The following is a 20,768-nucleotide window of genomic DNA, read 5'->3' as shown; positions in this document are numbered from 1 at the left end:
TAAAATAATTATTAACAGCTTCACATTTTTCAAGCACTTTATTTAAACATGATAATACAGCTGATTGTTTTTTCAAAACCTTCTGCTGTCAGAGTTCATTCTTGTGACCTTTGAAAAATTAGGTATCTGTAAGACAAAAAAGAACATAAAGGTATGATATTTGACCGATTATGATCAATCAGAAATACAATTGCATGTTAAGCGTTATTGCTGTGTGATGCTAAAGGACAAGTCTAATAGCCTTTAATGCTGAACTGGACTTCAGCTGCTGTCACACTCAAGACCCTAAAACTCTTTTCATCTGTAACTGACTTATCTACATGACTCTTGCTGTTGATGTTATTCAGCCTTTCCTCCACATTCAAAGACTGTGAAATGGTTGCCTTGATCTTTCCATTAGAAGAATAAACTATAAAAGACTCAATCTGTATAAACAGGTGACTCTTGTCATGATATCGATGTAGAGTGAACAATGCTTGTAACATGTTTTTTAAAACAATGTAACTATAAATGTAAATGTAACTGTCATCAACAGCAGGAAACGGTTTTCAAATGAAAAGTCTCCAAATCAGCTTGGTTTGTTCCTGACTACTGTATGAATGACCTCAGTTTTGCTCAGTTGTGATCATTAAGAACTTTAAGAACTTACTGATAAAAGAAGAGAGGTTCGGGAGCATTTTGGCGTGTCTGTTAGTTGTTTGGGTCAGAGGTCAGGAGAGAGTGGACTGGTGACCTGCGACCCAGTGTGAGTAGCGGTGGTGAGGAAGTATCCCTCACTGCAGTCTCTGGTATCAACATAAAATTGCCTAAAAAGCAGAGTGTCTGTTACAGATTTAAACCAAATCTTATTTTATTAAACTGGTCTATTTTACCTTATCTAGAGTTATCTATTAAACTATCTATTAAATAACATCGACCAAGACCAATTAATAGTGACAAGCAACTGTTGCAGGTCTAAAATTGTAAAATAAATTAATGCTTCTAAAAAGAGTAATAAGAAATTAGATATATTAAATAAAAACTGCTTATAAAACTCACTCTGACTGAAGGACTTGATTATTTTCTCATCTGGTTCAGCTGTCTTCAGGAAACATAGCTCGCTGTACACAGTGTGTGTGTGCAAACAGAGATTCATTACATCGCTTTACATGGCCTGTAGCACTCTGCAGGGCCTTACAGGAGAGGTAACAGGTCACATGGCTATATGGTGTGATAATCTCACAGCCTTAGGGCAAGTCACACTCACAAAGTCATGCAAAATATTTAGAAAAACAAAAACAAAAGGCACTTTCCCTACCTGCTGAAGGTATTTCTCCTCAGTTTGTATCCAGTATCGCCGTGATCAGTTCTGCGTCAGTGACAAAAGAAATATTACAATATGGGTAAAGTGAGGTATAGCGAGAGTATATGTCTGAATACAGACAGTGGAAAAATGTCAGTCTTAGTTTTACTGGATCTCAGTGCAGCATTTGATACAGTTGACCACAGCATATTACTCAAACGACTGGAGAACTGGGCAGGTCTTTCAGGAACTGCACTAAACTGGTTCAAAACATACTTAGAAAACAGGAAATACTTTGTATAAATAGGTAACTTCACATCTGAGCAGACAAGTATCACATGTGGAGTTCCCCAAGGTTCCATTTTGGGACCCCTTTTGTTTAAGATTTACATGCTCACACTGGCACAGATTATAAAGAACAACAAAATAAACTATCATAGCTATGCAGATGACACACACATATATATCACAATGTCACCAGGAGACCGAGGCCCTGTACAGGCTCTTGGTAAATGCATTGAGGAAATTAATGACTGGTTGTGCCACAATTTTCTCCAGCTAAACAAAAACAAAACTGAAGTAATAGTCTTTGGTGCCAAAGAAAACGATTACAGGTCACCAGAGAACTTCAATCTATACACCTAAAACCACAAACCAGGCGAGAAATTTGGGTGTAGTGATGGATGCAGACCTAAACTTAGAAAAACACATTAAGACAATAACAAAATCAGCTTACTATCACCTCAAGAATATTTCAAGGATAAAAGATCTGATGTCTCAACAGGACCTGGAAAAACTAGTCCATGCATTCATCTTTAGTAGGCTTGATTACTGTAACAGCATCTTTACAGGTCTACCTAAAAAATCAGTCAGACAACTACAGCTCATTCAGAACTCTGCTGCTCGAGTCCTCACTAAGACCAAAAAAGTGGACCACATCAGTCCAGCTCTGAGGTCTTTATACTGGCTGCCTGTCCGTCAGAGGATAGACTTTAAAGTTCTGATGCTGGTCTATAAAGCTCTGAATGGTTTAGGACCAAAATACATCAGTGACCTCCTGACCCAGTATGAACCTTCCAGATCCCTCAGGTCATCTGGATCCGGTTTTTTATCAGTTCCCAGAGTCAGAACCAGACACGGAGAAGCTGCATTCAGCTTTTATGCTCCGGAACAAACTCCCAGAAAGCCTCAGATCAGCTGAAACACTGATTTTGTTTTTAATGTCTCTGTAAAGCACTTTGAATCACCTTGTTGTTGAATTGTGCTATATAAATAAACTTGCCTTGCCTTGCCTATATGAGATTACAGCAGAAATTTGGGTACAAACAAGCGTTTGAATTATAAAAGGCAAATTTTTTAAATTTTATATTACAACATAGCCTTTGAAACTGTGTGGTCAGTGAAAGCACTCACCATGCATTGCTCATCTATGATTTCTTGCTCACTTAGTAATATCACATGATTTTCATATGTGACCTAAGTCGCCCTAAGAATGAAGCTAATGCTTGGGGTGTGTGGGAACTGAGCCAGACGTACAATGCGGTTCTGTGTACTCTCTCTGGTGCAGACCTCCTCCTGTGGAAGCTGCTGCCAGTGATGCTGTTATCGGTGTGTGGTCCAGGGTTCTCCAAAATCCCTCCTCGCAGGATTTTGTCAAGAGATCTGAGCTCACAAGCGGGGCTCTCCAGCTGCCTCCTTGACTTCAGCAGCCAAAAAGACAATGTGCATGACAATGTAAATGAAGCGATATTTGGTGAAATATTTGTTCAAATGTTCAATTTTAACAGTGAAATCAAAATATATGGGACAGTCTTCTTTTATCTGAATTAAATCAATAAAAACACATAAAACTGTCTCAGCAGTCCAACACAAATAGCATTTCATCGCTGTGAAATTATTTACAGTCTGTTTTCTTTCCCAGCTCCAGGAATGCAATCCAAAGGCCGAGCAGATGTGCTGAGCTTGTGTCTGTACAGCCAAATAAAATGATTCACACAAGCACTTGACAGACTGGAAGCAGGAGGGATAGGCGAGATATAGGGAGTTTCTCACTGTACCTTCATCTGGGCGTTGAAGGCATGCTGGGAGGAAGGTGGAGCAGTGTGTGCAGATGGGATCAGGGAGTCCAGATCAGGTGGACACACTTTCAGAGCTGCGTGCAGATTTTGACCTTGGAGCTCCTACAGAAAACAAATGTGGTCATGTCACCCACTGAAAGATGTGCAATATTTAAAAATGATAGCCTAGCCTAACGCACAGCTGAGAAGCTTAGTATGGTGCACTTATTGTGTTTTTTCTATACACAGACATAGAATACAGCATATTCTTGCTTATAAAAAAGCTATGTCCTACTAATTATGTAGAACAGTTTTACCTTCAAGTCGAGGGCATGCTGTAGTTTTAAGCGGAAATATTCCTGCTCCCGCAGCTGGATAAAATCCTGACAGTTTGCAAAGCTCTCCGACATCTTTTGAAATACAAAAAGAAAATGCGGTCACACTGGGACACAAACAGAGATACAAGAGGACTGACAAAGTTCCTTTTTTTACTTGACTGTACAAAATTTTGAACTTTTAATTCGAAAGGAACACAATAATTCTTTGGGAAACAGGAAAATATAATGCTACCAATTGTAGAATCTTTTAATTTATTTTTATTTAAAAAGAATAATGAACATTAACAGAAGCATGTGGACCCATCATGTAAATGGGGCGCATTATGTACTATTCCATAAGAGCCAGCAGCCAGGTGCTGCTAATCAAAATGCACTGGATTTTCTAATCATCAGACTTGAACACCTGTATAAAACCAGAATTTTGGCAGTTTGCTGATCTGGAGCATTCAGCTGTATTAACGCAATGCCAAAATCATCCCATGAATGGATGCCCCAGCAAGGTCAGACTGCGCATTGCTCAGAGAAATAGGAAAAAACCCAAAAGCTACCTCTCGAACTCTACAGGTCAGTTAGCATGTTAAATGTTCAGGTGCATGACTATACAATTAGAAGAAGGCTGAACAAGTATGGCTTGTTTGTAAGGGTTTCCAGGAGAAAGCTTCCTCTCTCTAAAAAGAACAGGCCACACAGCTTAAGTGAAATCTGAACAAACCACAGGACTTCTAGAACGATGTTTTTCAAAGTCAAAGTGGAAACATTTTGCCATAATCCACAGCCACAAAACCAAACAGAGCATTATCAGCTCAAATACTTCATGCCAAGTGTCAAAGGGATGAAATGGGCGTGTTTTGCAGCCATGGGACCTGTAGTCATTAAGTCGACCATGAACTCCTCTGCATGTTAAAGTATTCTAAAATCAAATATGTGGTCATAGATGTGTCAGCTGAAGCTTGGCTGTACTGTGTCATGGAACAGGACAATGATCGCAAGCACAGCAGCAAATCTACATCAGGATGGCTGAAAAGAAAAGAATCAAGGTGTTACAATGGTCCAGTAAAGTTTAGACCATAATTAGAAGAGTAAAGAGCATTTTATGATTTTATTAAAGACTGTCAGAAAAAGGAAACAGATAAAAAAGAAAACAGTTACCAACTGAGGAGAAAGTGTATTTCAAAATATTTATTCTTCACCGCACACTGCTTACACTCAAAAGTCTGCATGTTTCAGGCAGTCACCAACATATTCACGCTTCTAAAAATTGCAGGTGTCAAAAATTGTGTCATGACTAAAATGAAGTGTAAATGAATGCCACCTTGTGAAGGATTGCCTCCAGCTCACTGATCCTATCTGTTAACTGTTGATCTTTGGAGCGAAGCACCTCGAGCTCGTTGGCAAGTTGTCTCTTCTCCTCCCTGACAAAGGTGAGTTCCTGGAGCTGACGCTGGGTCTCCAAGTTCTGGTAGTCTTTCTCCTGGAAGAGAACATGGAGTAAATGCCTATCTCAGTTCAGATGTATGTGAAGAACTGGAAAAAGTATAAAAAATGAACTGCAAAAAAGGCAACAACAACAAAAAAAACATTTGTATAGTGTTGCATATTTGAAGACTACTGATTAAGACATTTTGACTGCTATGTCATCAAGAGCTAACTTGTCAAAAGTTAACATGGTAAAAGCTCACGTGATGCAGCTTCTCCACTTTCTCCTCCAGATGTTGAATTTTGCTCTGCATCGAGTCCACCTGCTCTCTCCTGGCAGTTATCTCCTTCTGCATGTCCAAGGCTACCTGGAGGCCTGAAGTGGAGTCAAACCCATGGGACAGAAAGATGGCAACATAAATAATCACAGAGCTCTTCTTTAGGGTGGATTACAGGGTGGGTAGATTACAGATTACATCTCTCAGACTGAAATGAGGCACAGGAGGTCAGAAAGTGAATTGAATACATTTCACTAATATTAATTTTTTTGTTCTCTGGAATGCAAAATGTCTCTGTGATATTAAAGGTCGCTAACGTGAAAGTACTTCACTGTAATCTGTACACCTCAAATATATATGAAAATCACAGGCAGTTCTTCAGAGACTTTTAATTAAGTTGCATTTTAAATTATAAATATTGATCAAACCATGTCCGTCAGCCCCTTTGAGGGTCCCCAAGGTGCTCCGGATCTGATCTAGCTCATCGTGGGCGTTCCTTATCTGACTCTGAAGATTCAGCACCACACCCTCATGCTCCTCGTTCTTACAGCTGTGCAGCCGTTGCAGCTCCTTGTGCTCCTCTGAAATCGTGCCCGGACAAACACGTGTTACGTCCAGAGAGAGAAATAGATGGTAACACATAAGCAAACACACACCACAACAGAAGGGCTTGGTTAACAGTGTAAACATACCAAACATAATTCTTTGCTTTCTTAACACAGCAGGACAAGAAGATAATTTGATTAGATTAAAAGCCAGGAGAGCTAAAGTTTTTCCAGAAACACCTCCATGGTCTACACAGTAATTCCTGGTGAATGGAAGGCTTGACTTCAGCGGTTTATTGATTAGAGGTATCAGACGACCCATAGATGGATGCTTAGCTTATGTTATACAGGGTTTACACAGTGTTCCTACACTTAACAAAATGCTTTGCATTCTCCTGTCATTGTTGTGCATTTCATAAGAAATAATGTGTTTTAAAATTTAGAAAATTAAGCTCTCTTCAGTGAGGGTCATTGATATGTGCAGGAAAACCCTGAATATAGTAAAGATTTACTTTGCCAGCTTACTATACTCTGCAGCACATTTCACACATCTTTTTTAACCTGGACACTGATACTTATGTTAGTACTATTGGGAGGGCAAGAGAACAAGGTCACCCTGGTGAAAGAGATTTAATTTGAACAGGAATTACTCTTAAAACGAAAGCTCAAAAAAAACAAATGCATATATAACTATCCATCTCCCCACTCAGTAACAGAACAGAGCCTCAAGTCAGTAGGGTGTATCATTCAAGGTAATCAAGCACAGAACTTCAAACACTTCTCTGTGCTTACTAAGAAGGTATTTTTAAGTGCTATCTAAATTAAATTCAATTTCATTGGTTAACACCTGAATGTAACTGTAATAACTTTAATCTATTTGCTGGCTTTTCTCAAAGAGAAGTTTTTAAACAGCTCTTTTTTCTCCCTGGAAATCAGACTCTTAGCAAGATTACAATGCTGTTGCTAAAAGTCTGAGTGTCTGAGTGGCTGAGTGTCTGAGTGGAATGCCTCTCTTACAAAACCTAAAGCCTTTTTTAAGATATTCTATTGCATAGTTTGAGACAAACTGCATGTCACAGATAGTAAGAGTGTAACAATTCTCCTAAACCACAATTTGGTTAATTACACAGTTTTCTTTAAAGGGAATGAATAATAAGAAAAAAAGCAGGTTTGTGTTAACCACAGATCACTTGATCATTACTGTCAGCACAATCATCGTTAATCACCTGAACAGCATCTTTAAACTTTCATCAGACTATGCTTTAACCAGTCATCTTATTTCACTGATTGTGAAACAGGGTATATTCAACTCACTAGTAAGGCTGACTAACTGCACACGTCGCAGTTCCAGCAGGGTGGTAAGCTGCTGTTTCTCCAGAGTCTCCTCCCGGATGCGCTGGCTCTGCTCAGCCACAGAGGCCTCGAGCTGTCGTCTCTCATGCTCTAAAGCCGCCAGGTGTGACTTATGGCGATCTACCTCAGCCTTACCGGCAAATGGTAATAGAAAAAAGAGAAAATGTGGCATTAGGACATATCAACAGGAAAAAGAGAGGGGAAAAAATGTGCTTTGACCTAAAATTTGCTTCTGACCCTTAGCTGCTGCATCTCCAGCTTGTGCTGGTTGAGCTGGTTGCTGAGGAGGCTGTTCTCCTGTTGAAGATCATCGATGGTGCGGCTGTATTGGACTGTCATCTGGATGCTGCTCTTGATCTGGAACTTGAGAAGATCTATTGTCTTCTCTCTGTCACTCAGCTTCAGCTTCAATGTCTCTTGTTCTATCTGCAGGGTCTGGCACTGACTCTGAGCCTCTTTAAACCTGTTAAGATGCTGAAAAGATATTTTAGCCTGAATTCACTGAAAACGGAGAGGTGGTTATCACCCAAAAACAAAAAGTAATAAAAAACACAAAAAATATTCTCTCTAAAGAAAGAAAAGCACCTGACACAAACACATTTTCTTGAGTTTATTACTTGATGAGTTTCTTGTTGCCTTAAGTGGAGTTCTTTGTCTTTCTCACTCAGGAGTTCCTGGGATTTCCTTCCCTCATGGTCCCTCTGCTCCAGCAGGGCCTCTAGGCGGGTTTTCTCCTCCCCAGCTTGGTGAAGCTGCTCCTTAGTCACCTTCAGCTGCCCCCGAAGGACCTTTAATCCCTCCTGGAGCTCACACTGCTGCTGGTCACAGCACCTCTAGATAAAGCAGGAAGCACAGTGAGCTGCCTGTACTGGAATGGGCAAAAATTATAATCTTTTGGAATTTTACACATTAGGGCAACCCTCTCTGAACATTGAGAACTGCCCCTTACATAATAAGATTGTGAGTATAGTAAATCATGAGGCCAAAATTAACAGCAACCTTGTTGAATCCACATGGGCTAAGTAGCCAACTGGAAATGACAACTACTGAGTCAAATTAGCTTTTGTGTCTTTAGATGGCATGTGGGAAAGAACTTTATACGTTACACAACACTAATGCCAAGCGGGAGATAGCAATTGCCCACCCAAGATATGATCAGTGTATGCCTAAATAACTTGTTTGGGTGACAAAAATCACCAGAGTTGTATAAAAAACACTGTATTTCCTTTCCTCAACCTTTGGCAATACATTTTATTTATCAAATAACAGGAAAATACACAGACTTCTTTTAAATGAGGTAACACAGGCTCATTACCTCAATGATATGATAAAAAAAATCATGCTTTCATCCTCAGCTAATGCCCAAAGGCTAACTTTAAGCCAGAAAAAAACAAAAAAACAAAGCAGGCCTCTTGGATAGTGTTCTTGCTTTGTCATTTGCATGCCCAGTTGCATTGGTTTTTACATACTGCCTCATAGCAACAATGAACTCCAGCCTTCTAGCATTGGCATTACAGAAAGGCCTAATGATCAGTCAGGATGTTCAAACTTCAGTTGCTAAAAAGGAAATTGTTGCCCTATTGTATAGATGGTGGTGCAGTACATAGGAACAGTATGAAAATATTAGTTATTACAAGAGGGGTGGTATAGGCTCAGTTTATACTGCCTTAGTAACCTTAAAATCCATCCATTTATAAAAAGCCTCCTTCTGGTTTTGCTAATTGTCTTTGACCGCTCCCACCTACATCTAAAGAAGTTTCACAAGCAGATTAAATAAATTACATAATTTTACCTAAACTTGACACAAAGTTTAATCCGGCATAACCACTGTACTTTAATACACCGACATAACAGTTTATGCACAGAAGCATACTGTGGTGCCACACCTTAAGTTGTTTAAGCTGAGAATAAAGTTCCATTGCCTGTTGCAATGATTTGTCTTTTTCTCGCTGAGCACTCAAGAGCTGCGTCTGAGCCTCAGTTAGCTGCTGCTCCAGACCACAAACCTACAACATGACAAAATACATTCACAAACCACATAAAAAAGACGCACGTACTGGCCATTTACTGGTGCTGCTTCTCCACATCCAAGCAGCACGGTTCAGGGAAGCTAATTTAAATCTGTCTGACTTAATAACTTCATCTTTTCAACATCGTCTTTACCTTATCTTTAAGGCTGGAAATGGTTGACTCCAATTCTCTGGCCTGATACTCGTGCAATGAGGGCGGTCTCTCGGTGAGTTTTCTGGGTATACAAATCACGAGTGAATACTTCTCATATTGTCTGACAGGTTTACAGTAATACAGAAACCAGCAGGGAGTTATCGCTGCACTGCAAACTACCTGATGAATAATAAAAAGAAGACACATTTTTTGACAGCCACTTACTTGAGCAACTCCACTTTGGCACACAAGTTGAAGCTGTTGTCTTTTGATGAGCTCAGTATGTCAGTCAACATCGCCATCTCCTGGCCAAGAGTTGAAATGAGGTGTTCCAGTCTAAGTTGACACATTTTGCACAGCGGTTATTTACACGGTTAAGGTAGGGCACAGCAACTTTTTAAGTTTACTTTGTTACTTTGATGGCACACAAGAACTAAAGAGAAGTAATAAAAACAATTGCTATTATTCAATAAAGAGTTGGTTAATCACTAAAGGCAAGAATTTCTCAATTTTGTTTCTGACAAGAAGATGACAATCATTATGTTTGAGCATATTTTCAACGGAATAACTTAAACTGGCTGCTCCATTGAGAAATAAAAAAACAACTGTTACACTGAAGTTGGTATTTATACTATAAATATTCTTCAAAAGTGAAACAAATTATGGCAAAAATCACACACAAACGTTCTGATAATTTATCATGTAAATTTGCTGCTTTACTTTGTACTTCGTGTGAGTGAGTGGAAAATCTTCAGCTTTTGTACAACAGGTTTGACAAACCCAGCTCTAAGAATCTTTGATGGGCAGTTGTTGAAATTCAGTAAATGACAGAATTCATTGATTAGTTAGGAAAATTATATACCTTTCCTGTTCAATTGCTCCACTGTATTCCTTGTTCCCTATCTGATCTTCTGACTGATATGAAACAGAAAGAAAAAAAATCACAAGTCATATTTTTTTTGTAAAATACACCCATTATTGTACTCTACTGAATGCTATCACTTACCAAAAAAGGCCTCCCCTGTAGCTTGTCGTTCAGTCGTTCATTAGGAAAAAATTGCTGCGTTTCGCGGTTCCCATGTTTAGTGCCGGTGACTGAGTGTTCAGATTGTTTCCCATCCAATGTATGATACACCTCCTTTATGGTCTGCTCCAATGTTTCAACTTTCCTATTAAGCACGACTGCCTCATTCTCCATCTCCTGCAGCTTCTTGTCCCTCGACCTTTTGAGTTTCTGAAGCTCTTCCAACAAGCACAGCATCTTTTCCATCTGATCAACGTGTTTCCTCGAATCCTTTAATCTAAAAATCAAAAGATCTGTGGGTCAAAGTGATTCAGGCATTTTATTTTATATATGTAAAACTGTATCTGTGTTTTCACCTCAGGTCAGACAGGGCATCATTCTTCATCTGGACTTTATGAAGCTCAGTTTTCAGGTTTGTGATGGCTTTCTGAGGACAGCATGTTTCTTGTTCAGCTTGATTAACTGTCTGTGTTTGAGGAGATGAAACATAAAAGATACATAATGCAGAAAGTGCACTACCCTCCTCTGCTATTCACATCATACATAACCAAACTATTCCAAAGGATTTATGGATGCAATAAAAATATGAACCTTGTTGAGCTGCAAGTCTGACAGCTGCTGAAGGCAGTCATCCATTGCATTTTCTAACACCTCCTTTCCAGGAGAGCTGATGTCCCTTTGGGCTACTTCCTGGTTTAAAATATCCAGACCAAAGACCAAAGGCTGAGTCACTGCCTGCTGGTGGGTTGAAAGAAAGGAGGAATCTCCAAGAGAGTCATCTGCCAAAACAGCGACAGACGTTTAAAACACTCAGAGCGTACGCTGTCACTGTTAAGATAGGGTGTTTGTTTATGTTGAATTCTTTCCCTTCTGTGTATGCATGCTAGTTATTTGGATTTAAACATTTTCTGAGACTAAAATAGCTTAGAAGAATTTGAGCTTCAGTACTTCTGTGCCTTTGGTTTTCAGCCATTTTATTCTACTCTGGATTTTGTAAAACAATAATAAATAAGCCATTAGATAACACATTTCCCCCCCATCTTTCAAGTTAGAGCGGCATAAACAAGATGTGTGGAAACACTTGTACTCACAGGTATGAGGTTTAATATCATGGCAGCTTTGTCCAGGTGACCTACAGCTGCCGCCAAATCTCTCCAGAACCACCTTAGTTGCATTTTCCACCTCTTCTTGTAGTCTTTGGGTTTCTTTGGTGCGGCGATCAAGCTCATCACTGTCAATACATGGAAGCTCAGGCTTAGACTAACTCATACAGTGAATTCAGTTCAGATTTGTTTACTAATAGTGCCCACTGCAGCACAGCCTGATTTATTTTCTTTTTTCAAAACAGAAGGTTTTAAGCCTAATCGTTAAAGCTGTGAGGAAGACTGCCATGCATCAAAACCAGGACCTGGTTCCACAGGAGAGGATAGCTGAAGGCTCTGCCTCCCACTTTACTTAAAGCACAGTAAACTACAAGTAAGCAGGGCAGTCTTACAATGAAGTGCTCTGTTAGGATAATATGGTACTATGAGGTCTCTAAGATATTCAATTTTGGCTTCAACAGGAAGCCAATGAAGATGAGCTAACACGGGACAAATGCGATCTCTCTTTCCAGTCCCTGTTAATACTCTTGCTGCTGTGACTTGGATGACGATTTGATGATTTGGATGCTTTTTCGGGGAGCTTTTAGAACAGCCGGATTAATAGGAATTATAACAGTCCATCCAAGAGTGGCACATGCATGAACTACTTTTCAGTATCACTGTGAGACAGGACATTTATAATCTTGATAATACAGTGCAATATAGTGAAAGAAAGAAGTCTTAGTCAATATAGTGAAAGAAAGAAGTCTTAGTCAATATAGTGGAAGAAAGAAGTCTTAGTCTTAGTTTAATGTTTATCTTTCTTTGGGTTAAGTTTGGGTGAGTATGTTACCTCAGCTCGTCCAGCGTCACACTGTTGAATCTCAACCGAAGAGGGGTACCATGGGGATCTATAAAATAAATAGGAACCGTCCAAGTTACTGAAATAAAGTTTAGCATACTAACAAGCAATACTTTGCTTATTTAGCTTACCAGCGGTTCCAGTTCCTGCCGCTGTTGCTGTTCTATCTTTCGCTGTGGAATGGTATCGTAAAACGTTAGTGCCACTATTGACGGAAAGCCTATAGCTCTGGGGCTCAGAGGACTGGGACCCCGTGGAAGACATCTTCTTTTTATGTCAAGTCATTGATTAAGACATTTACAAGAACCTGCTAATGACAACTGCACCACAGTCTTGCTTCTACCAGAGTGTGCAGTTTCATCACCATGGAAACAGCATCGGTAGTAGTGACGTGTCATGCGCAAAAGCATCGGCTCTAATCAGAAGAGCCAACTCCCATCAAATTTGCCAAATAAAGCTAAAATATGAGGCTACAGATCGTAATATATTAAGAGCGATTTGGGAGCCAAAAGAGCCAGCTCTTCTTTGGGTGCCGTACCACAAGAGCCATCACCAATCCGTAGCTAATTTGGCCGACGTAGTTGAGCGGTCTTTGAGTGTAACCGTTAAAATATAATGACAGACTGGATGTGAAAGTCAGAACCTGTGAACTACAAGTTTATCGGTTAAGTGACCGTAAACAGGAGGCAAAACACAATTACCGCCGACGGCTTTAAGTAATCGGCCAACAGGCGCCTTTTTGTGCCACTTTGTGACGCAAACAGGCAAGACGTTGCGTTTCTAGAGATGCATGATGGTTAAAGTAGTTTTCTCCAGCAGGTCCGGAGCTGCTTGTTTATTACGGGCGGCGGGGAGGGGGTTGTCGCTCTTCGACGGTGATCGAGGTCTTATTTTATTATTTCCCGTCAATCATCTTAATCAAAATGGAAACATGGAGGAGTGAAATCTAAATTGAAGTCACGGAGCTGTTACTATCCTGCACGCCTTCCGCTCCTGGGCAAGGTAAAACGACTGCTTGATTAGCGCTAGCTAAATTAGCTTACACAGGAGTACTTTGTGTGGGTGACGCCCCCCGAATGTTTTTTTGGCAATTATAGATGTTTTTGTTTTTCAAAACACAATTTCTAAAACCCCAAAGAAGGAAATAGCCTAGCTCTATTAATTCGGCCCCTTCTGTAATATGTAATCATCTCCCTGTTTGGATTAGCCCGGTGACCTAGTTTCAGGTCAGTGGTCATTTAGCTCAAATATCTACATCTACTTCGATTTGGTGGTGGTTTAGTTGTTGTGCTTCGACATATTTTATGCATTCACTTAATAAATCACTTATAATATTGTAACGATCGCCAGGTTATATATTATTATTTATTTATTTATTTATTTTTTCTTCGGGATACCGGACAGCATGTAGGTGTGGTTTAGGAGGCAACAGTTACAGTTAACATAGGCTTACTCTGACAGTCTCTTGGATTTTAATGGAAAATAAGAAACAAATATTACACTGTGTTGTTTTCCAGATGAGGGATCTTCAGGACGTTGACAGTTTGCTCTTAAAAGAGTTGAAGTCATGTTGTGCGACAGAGTACAACTTTCTTCCCAGGGAGACTGGCCTGAAGTTGATGGAGTCTGCCTCCACAGAGGTAACCCACTGACCTACTTTTGTTTTTGTGGGGTTTTTTTTAGCTGTGTTTGCAGGCATATGTCTTTGCTAAAATGACTGCTATTTTCAGTGATGCCTTTCTAATATATAGTGGTACATTTGTAGAATCACAGCGGAGTATCTGCAAAATGCAGAGACACCAGAGTGGAAGAACTGTGGAGCCTGACCAGCTTCTTTGGCTACTGCACCCAAACTTTTGTTCAAGCTGTCAATTTACTTGATAGATTTCTCACCATTATGAAAGTAAGAATTCCAAGTTAAACGCCAAAACTGCAACTGTGCATGTTTAATGTCCTTTAGTGTCCTTTGACTTTGATTCATTGGATTTTGGCTCATTTCTGTTGATGATAGGTGCAGCCTAAGCATTTGCCCTGTATCGGAGTTTGCTGTCTTCACATTGCTGCCAAAATGGTTGAGGAGGAAAGCAATGTCTCACCCACTCATGAGCTTATTCGCATCAGCCAAAGCAAGTTCACCGTGTCAGACCTGTGTCGTATGGAGAAGATCATCTCAGAGAAGCTCAGTGTGGAGCCCAAAGCAGTGACAGCCTTAACCTTTCTACACCTCTACTACTCAGCCTTCACGTCCCTGTCTGCTGGAAGGTAAATATTTTTTTGTATTTACTTTTTCTTGTTGCTAATGCTGCTCCAGACTGATTGGAGCTGGTCAAATAGTTACTGCTGACTGAGGCTTGTACTAGCAGATCACATTAGGATTCCCTCTATATTTTAAGGGAGGAGATCCCAAGCATTGGGAGACTGGAAGCCCAGCTAAAAGCCTGCTTATGCCGGCTTGTTTTCTCTAAAGCAAAAGTAAGACAAGGTGACACTTTCACAGCATAGCAGCATTAGTTTGGAGTATCAGGACTAATTAATCTGTTCCTGTTCACAGCCATCCGTGCTGGCGCTGGCCCTCATTGCTCAGGAGTTTGAAGCCCTCCAGTCAGTCATGTTGTTGAAGACTGTCCAGCAGTTCCAAAGACATGTAAAGGTATGAAGAGATTAGGGCGTGACAGCTAAATCCTCTCTTAAACAGTCAGTGTTATTCCATCATAATATGTTAGTAACAAGGGTATTATCAATTTAGTTTTTAGTTTTTATAGTGTACGTTTCATAAGAAAAATTTTGTTTGATGATATTTTAGCTCATTGAGCTGAAGGTCTACTGTACTTATGAGTCAGGAGTCCGTCATCCATCCACACATCTGTTCACAATTCACAAGAATTGCGACTCCTGCTACAGTATTGGTCATTATTTAATCACGCTTGCACATAATTATCACCTAATGGGTCTTCACCCAACTTTGGCCCAAGGTCAAGGTCACATTTGTAATTCTTTTCTTTCTTTCTTTTTCTTTCAATGGGCAGTAACTCGGGAATTGTGATGGAGCCAGATGAGCTTCCACATCCATGATGTTGTGGTTTTTAATGTTTTGGCAGTTTCACTGTAGTCTTATCACAGCTGTGAAATGAGGATTTGAAGCTATTTATATTTAGACTCTTTCTTCCAACTAGAGCTGGGTGATATAAGATTTTTTCATATCACGATATGTTTTTTTCATTTCAGGCGATAACGATATATATCACGATATAAGCCAAATGACTATATTTGTAAGATTTAAATGTGCCGTTGCTCACAAGTAAAATGTGAAATAATCAGCAGCTTGTTTTGATTTAAATATTTATTTCCCATAATAAGTTCAACAGGGCAGATGTACTTAAAGAACATGAGACTTCAGTTTCAGATAAATAAAGGCAAATATTGCAAACTACACAAAAGGTAGCCGCTAAAGCATTTAAGTTTCAAAATAGAACAAACAAAACAGACCACTAAATTGTCAATTCCACTTAGAAACAAAATATTAATTCTAAAAATAAATCTTAGTTTGTTTTACAGAAGAACAGACAAAATTGACTAACTTTTGTCAATATCAAATAAACTGAGAACTAAAAGGAAATTCTCAATCTCTCCTTGTTGTATAGCTTAGCTATTACCTCAATTAGCTGCTTGAATCCTTCATTTTCGACCGTGTTTATTGGTAGCATGTCTTTAGCAAGACGGTAAGCTATGGCATTCGTTATGTCGCTATGTCTCTTAGCTTTTTGGTAAGATGCTGGAGAAAGCCGATTCAGTTGACTGTTGTTGCTTCGCAGGGATTCTCCTGGTTGTTTTCGATGATGAATTAGCGCTTTTAGTCTACGGAACTTCTCTGGCCCTTCCTTTCGACAATCTCTCCGGCATTGGAACCGTCATCTGTGTTCTCTTCGGTAACCTGGTCACCCAAGCTCTCGGTTGATTTTTCTCTAGCGGGCAAACTCATTTTCTCTATTAACCGGCCGGCACGGCGGCTGGCTGCTTCCCAAACAAATACACATGTGCGGCTTGGCACTTGTGCTGTACGTAAAAAGTCACGTGACGTGACGCTGCGGCTGTGATTGGTTCGGCTATGCGCTACTTAATTTGGATTGGCTGTTCTTTTTTTTTTAAAGAGAGGAAGAGAGAGAGATGAGGTCTATCGCAGTAGTTTCATTTTTCTATCGAGAAAAGGTTATTTCGCAATACATATCGTTATCGTTCTATCACCCAGCTCTACTTCCAACCCTTTTGGCACCAACTTTTTGTTCTCCAGCCAAAAACATGTTGTTTGTTTCACCTATCACTGTGTTTGGAGGAGCTGCCTCACCCCACTCAGCATGAAAGTCCAAACAGAAACGGTGGGACCAGAAATGACTGCAAAACAAGTCTAATTTTTATTAAAACTGAAAAAGTTACAAGCAGCGGACAAAGTTTCTCCCTTAATCTTTGGTATTTTGACATATATACTATACACATCCACTGTTATGCTACCTGGCTAAGTAACTACCATTATCTAGCAGGCCTTTTGGCAGTGTAATTTTGTCAATGTGTAATTTTTAGCATCAGAAAAGAGCTAAAGAGAGTTGGTTGTCGGTTACTGGTTATTGTTGTTTATTAATATTTATGCTTTCTATAAATAAAAAATGAGTAAGAGTGCACAGGTAATACAGTGCCCCCTCTCAATGTTTCGCAGCAGACATGGTGACCACTAATATGCTTTTAAAACCCTTAAAAATCCAGTCTAACCTAAAAGTCTAACCTATAAACAAAAGTCAAGAGTAAATGTTACCCCCCCACATGAAGCACCTGTATCTGGTGTGTAAACACAGCCTGTTATATTTTTAAAGATAATTGTGTTTGGAAAACTTGTTTGCAGTTTGGCCGGGGTAATCCCGTAGAGACTGTAAAATGTGGTATGACTTAATGTTGCCTGGCCAAATGCATGTAGAGTGCATGGGAAAACTGTTAAAAAAATATATATTTTAAGGCTAATCCTGTTTGTAACCTCTCAGATGTTTCCTGTTTTTCTTCTTCTCTTCAGATCAGTGACAGTGAGCTACTCCACTGGAAGGAGCATGTGGCCAAGTGCATGGTGGAGTACCGCTCGAGCGAATGTAACAAACCAGATAACAAAAAGCTTGTTTGGATCGTGTCAAGGAGGACGGCTCAGAATCTCCAAACTAGTCACTTCAGTGTGCCCGGTCTGCCAACTATTCCCGAGAGGAGCTGGGATGAAAGCGAGAGGTTAACAGTTAATCTTTTCTACTTTCTTTGTGTTTAGTGGTTTCTAGGGTGGTTTCTGGGCTCCTTGGAAAACTAAATGGGATAATTTTGGTAAAATTAGGTCAGAATATTTTCCACAGCTCATGTGTAGCACACAGCAAATGCTTTCACATTAATGGAAATACTCTGGGTGGTTTAGAAGAGGTAGCTACAGGAAACAGCACAGTTGATAGCAATGAACGCTTAGGAGTTTTAGCCGATCTCTTCTCATATCAGTGCAATCTAACATCACACGGACTTTATACTAGGATACAGTGCCCCAGTTAATGTTAGACTGCTATGTTTATCCTTTGATTCTCTGTCCTGCATATTGACTGGCTTTAGTTTACATAATTTGATGCACAAATCTCAAAATAAAACGCGCCTTAAAAAAGAGATGTGTGCTCTATGGATGCAACTCTATTAAAAACTGACGATAAGATGGATCAGCGGGTGAAAAAATAGATTCGCCTTTTATTTTTCCACCTAGCCTTCATACATGCTTATTGTATGTACTTTGTAAGAGGATCTGTAAAGCTGCATTCAGATAACACAAATTTGTCCTTCACATATCAGTACTAACCTTGTTACCTGCATACTTTGTGTGTGTGTGTGTGTGTGTGTGTGTGTGTGTGTGTGTGTGTGTGTGTCTGTATGTTTTTGGGTTTTTTTCACGATCCAGCAGGTTAGAACCTGCAGAACTGCTGTGTACAAATGGCTTAAGAAAAGTCAAAAAGCCATTTTTCAAGGTCTAATTTTACAGCAGAATTGTAAAAATGTTTGGTTAAATATGTGCTGAAGTCAAAATTATTCTCAATTAACTTTCGATTAGGTTATGGTTAGCATTAATAGAACTCTGGACTCATTATGCCCTTAGTTGATTTCACTACTAAACCAAAACCAGAGACATTAAAAGAGTGAGGCGTGGCTCTCGGAGAGCAAAGATGGTGGTAGAAATGTAGAAACTTCCAGAGGAAAAAAAAAACCAAAGACTAATTTTACTCTGTGAGTTAGGACTCTGCATTTTGAACCTGAATTCTAAGGGTTTTGGCAACCGCTGTGTCAATTATGTTTTATCTTTTATTCATTTTTTTAATGTTTTTTGCTCACACTAGCAGGGAAGCTACATCTACAAACTGTAGACAGAAACACACACCCAAAAATCTTATTATAAGTAGAAGGTCACCTGCAAATATGATAAAACATCAATCCCAGAAAGTTGATTCTGTTCATCTGGACGTAATGTTTTCTGACGCTGTGTCCTGATGAACAGATTCAACTTTCTGGGATTGCTTTATCTGACTGGCTGAGCATGCATCAAAACGTACAACATCACTCACTAAAATTGAACAGTGAAGACTCCACTTCACTGAGTCACATTACCCAAGGTGCAGAGCGATTGACTAAAGCTGCTTGTGATGGGACAATGTCCTATTATGCAAAGCAGCCACACCCTTAATTCCACCATCAGCTTCACGCAGCCACGAGAGGCACTGCAGTTTTTCTGCTGCAGAGGTTGCTGCTTGTTTAAAACCTTATTTTAGGTCAAATCAGGAAACCTTCTTTTCTATCAGCTATAATAGATTCTGTTTAACATTAAGATTTTATCAAGCAGTAACCAATGAAATCAAAGTCAGTTTGGAAAATGCTATAAAAATAACGGTGCTGGTGCTGTTTCTAGTGGGTCTTTGCTTAAATCCCATTCAAAATGACTGTAAGTAGGGTTGTAACGATTAAACAAAGGAAGCATTGAGTGTTAATGCTCTCTTGTCTCGTAGCGAGGACTCCTGTGAGGACATGAGCTGCGGAGAGGACAGCCCATGCGGCTCATTAGGAAGCGACGGTGAAGGAGCCTTCTTCCCTTCCACTTTTCTCAGCTGCAGAGAATAACGACTCCCAGTTGTGCAGTAACACCAGATGTGTATTTGTCCCCTGAACTGTAACAGATTTCAGGGCAGACCTGTGTGTTTCACTTGTGTATCGTGTATCGTATATATGCCAAGTGACGGGTTTGGATTATTAAGTGCCTGTGTTAATTCATTTTACTGTTATTCTGATGTAAAACAAACTAAAAAACAAAAACATATCATAATAGTGCAAAATCGAAATTTGCAGTATCTCGGCAGCTCAATGGCAATACATGTGAATGTCTTCTGTTTGTGTCTAAACTCGACACATTCCAGGAAAACTAGTGAGGCACAAGTAACAACTTTAGGATGTCAGTAATTAGACACCTTCACTGTTGAGTACCAGCTAACACACTAGCACATCCACATCCTTTTATTGTTTCTTAATATATATTATATGCCACACATATTCACAGTATTCTGCAGATGTCAGTGTGCTAACTAACAAATGTTATTCTAATGTGAAATATATGACGTTGTGGTGGGAAAATACCAGCCTGTAAATGCATGGATGATTTTTAATATGTGACAGTGAATGTTTTTCATGTTTACCAAGATAAGCTTACTGAAAAAACGTTTTAAAAAAATGTACATAACATGTAAAAAATAAGAAAAAAACATGGTGCTTAATGTGTATTGTATTAAGATATAATGTGAAATATGTTGGAAGGTCAGTAATAATCCCTCCAATTAAAAAAAAATACTTTTTAAGTGTTTTGTTCTGTTTTTGTTTTCTTACTTTTTGAGCTTTTGTACAAGTCTTAACATTTTAACCTCTTACATTAATTCAGTTAGATTTTTTTTAGTCTCAAAGTGTATTATAAAGACCCTACAACCTTTACAATGGCAAAAAAAATAAATAATCCCCCAACCCAACAGTCAAATGATCACCTTTGAGCAGCACTTTCCGACAGTGGGGAAGAAGAACTCTGTTTTAACAGGAAGCGAGCTGCTGTCTTGGGCTAGTAGGTGAGGGGAAAGAGAAGAGACAAAATAGAAGAACAAAGCTATAGGAGAGAGTAGACATGCAACACATGACATGGAGAAGTGGCAGATAACTGAAGGACTGAGAAAAGGGTTTTAGTTTAATTTTTTTTTTTAATTAATTTTAAGAATATTGAAAGAAAGTAGTTCTACATATTTGTTTAATGTGGATGTGAAGGACATATCCTGGTCAAAATTAA

General features: G+C 39.4%; 2 protein-coding genes across 4 annotated transcripts; one reads left to right on the top strand and one right to left on the bottom strand.

Annotated features, from left to right (window-relative positions):
* Window positions 1–23: 23 nt before the first annotated feature.
* LOC116326286 (coiled-coil domain-containing protein 158) lies at window positions 24–13,135 on the bottom strand. Of its 2 annotated transcripts, XM_031747498.2 has the most exons (22): window positions 12,532–13,135; window positions 12,392–12,449; window positions 11,548–11,687; window positions 11,048–11,235; window positions 10,813–10,922; window positions 10,439–10,733; window positions 10,295–10,347; window positions 9,658–9,768; window positions 9,433–9,514; window positions 7,887–8,102; window positions 7,507–7,743; window positions 7,231–7,399; window positions 5,800–5,952; window positions 5,357–5,469; window positions 4,990–5,148; window positions 3,657–3,749; window positions 3,340–3,462; window positions 2,819–2,982; window positions 1,298–1,348; window positions 1,039–1,100; window positions 650–806; window positions 24–126 (listed from the first exon to the last, which is right to left on the bottom strand). In XM_031747498.2, the coding sequence occupies exons 1-21, from the start codon at window positions 12,662–12,664 to the stop codon at window positions 691–693; spliced, it is 2,826 nt and encodes a 941-aa protein (XP_031603358.1). In that variant the 5' UTR covers window positions 12,665–13,135; the 3' UTR covers window positions 24–126; window positions 650–690. The 2 variants fall into 2 exon arrangements, 1 of the variants encoding a protein (XP_031603358.1); XR_005615084.1 differs by lacking the exon at window positions 24–126 and having other exon boundaries at window positions 720–806; window positions 1,039–1,172.
* Window positions 13,136–13,230: 95 nt separating this feature from the next.
* LOC116326281 (cyclin-G2-like) lies at window positions 13,231–20,295 on the top strand. 2 transcript variants are annotated; one of them, XM_031747484.2, is made up of 8 exons: window positions 13,233–13,402; window positions 13,918–14,040; window positions 14,166–14,303; window positions 14,412–14,662; window positions 14,794–14,872; window positions 14,952–15,050; window positions 17,457–17,659; window positions 19,456–20,295. In XM_031747484.2, exons 2-8 carry the CDS (start codon window positions 13,918–13,920, stop codon window positions 19,565–19,567), a joined length of 1,005 nt encoding a protein of 334 aa, XP_031603344.1. In that variant the 5' UTR covers window positions 13,233–13,402; the 3' UTR covers window positions 19,568–20,295. The 2 variants fall into 2 exon arrangements, with proteins under 2 accessions (XP_039476558.1, XP_031603344.1); XM_039620624.1 differs by lacking the exon at window positions 14,166–14,303 and having other exon boundaries at window positions 13,231–13,402.
* The last annotated feature ends 473 nt before the right edge of the window (window positions 20,296–20,768 follow it).

The sequence above is a fragment of the Oreochromis aureus genome, linkage group 12, assembly GCF_013358895.1.
Source record: "Oreochromis aureus strain Israel breed Guangdong linkage group 12, ZZ_aureus, whole genome shotgun sequence".
In the NCBI taxonomy this organism is placed as follows: Eukaryota; Metazoa; Chordata; class Actinopteri; order Cichliformes; family Cichlidae; genus Oreochromis; species Oreochromis aureus.
The sequence above is the reverse complement of the archived record's forward strand: the minus strand, read 5'-3'. Positions and strand labels throughout refer to the sequence as shown.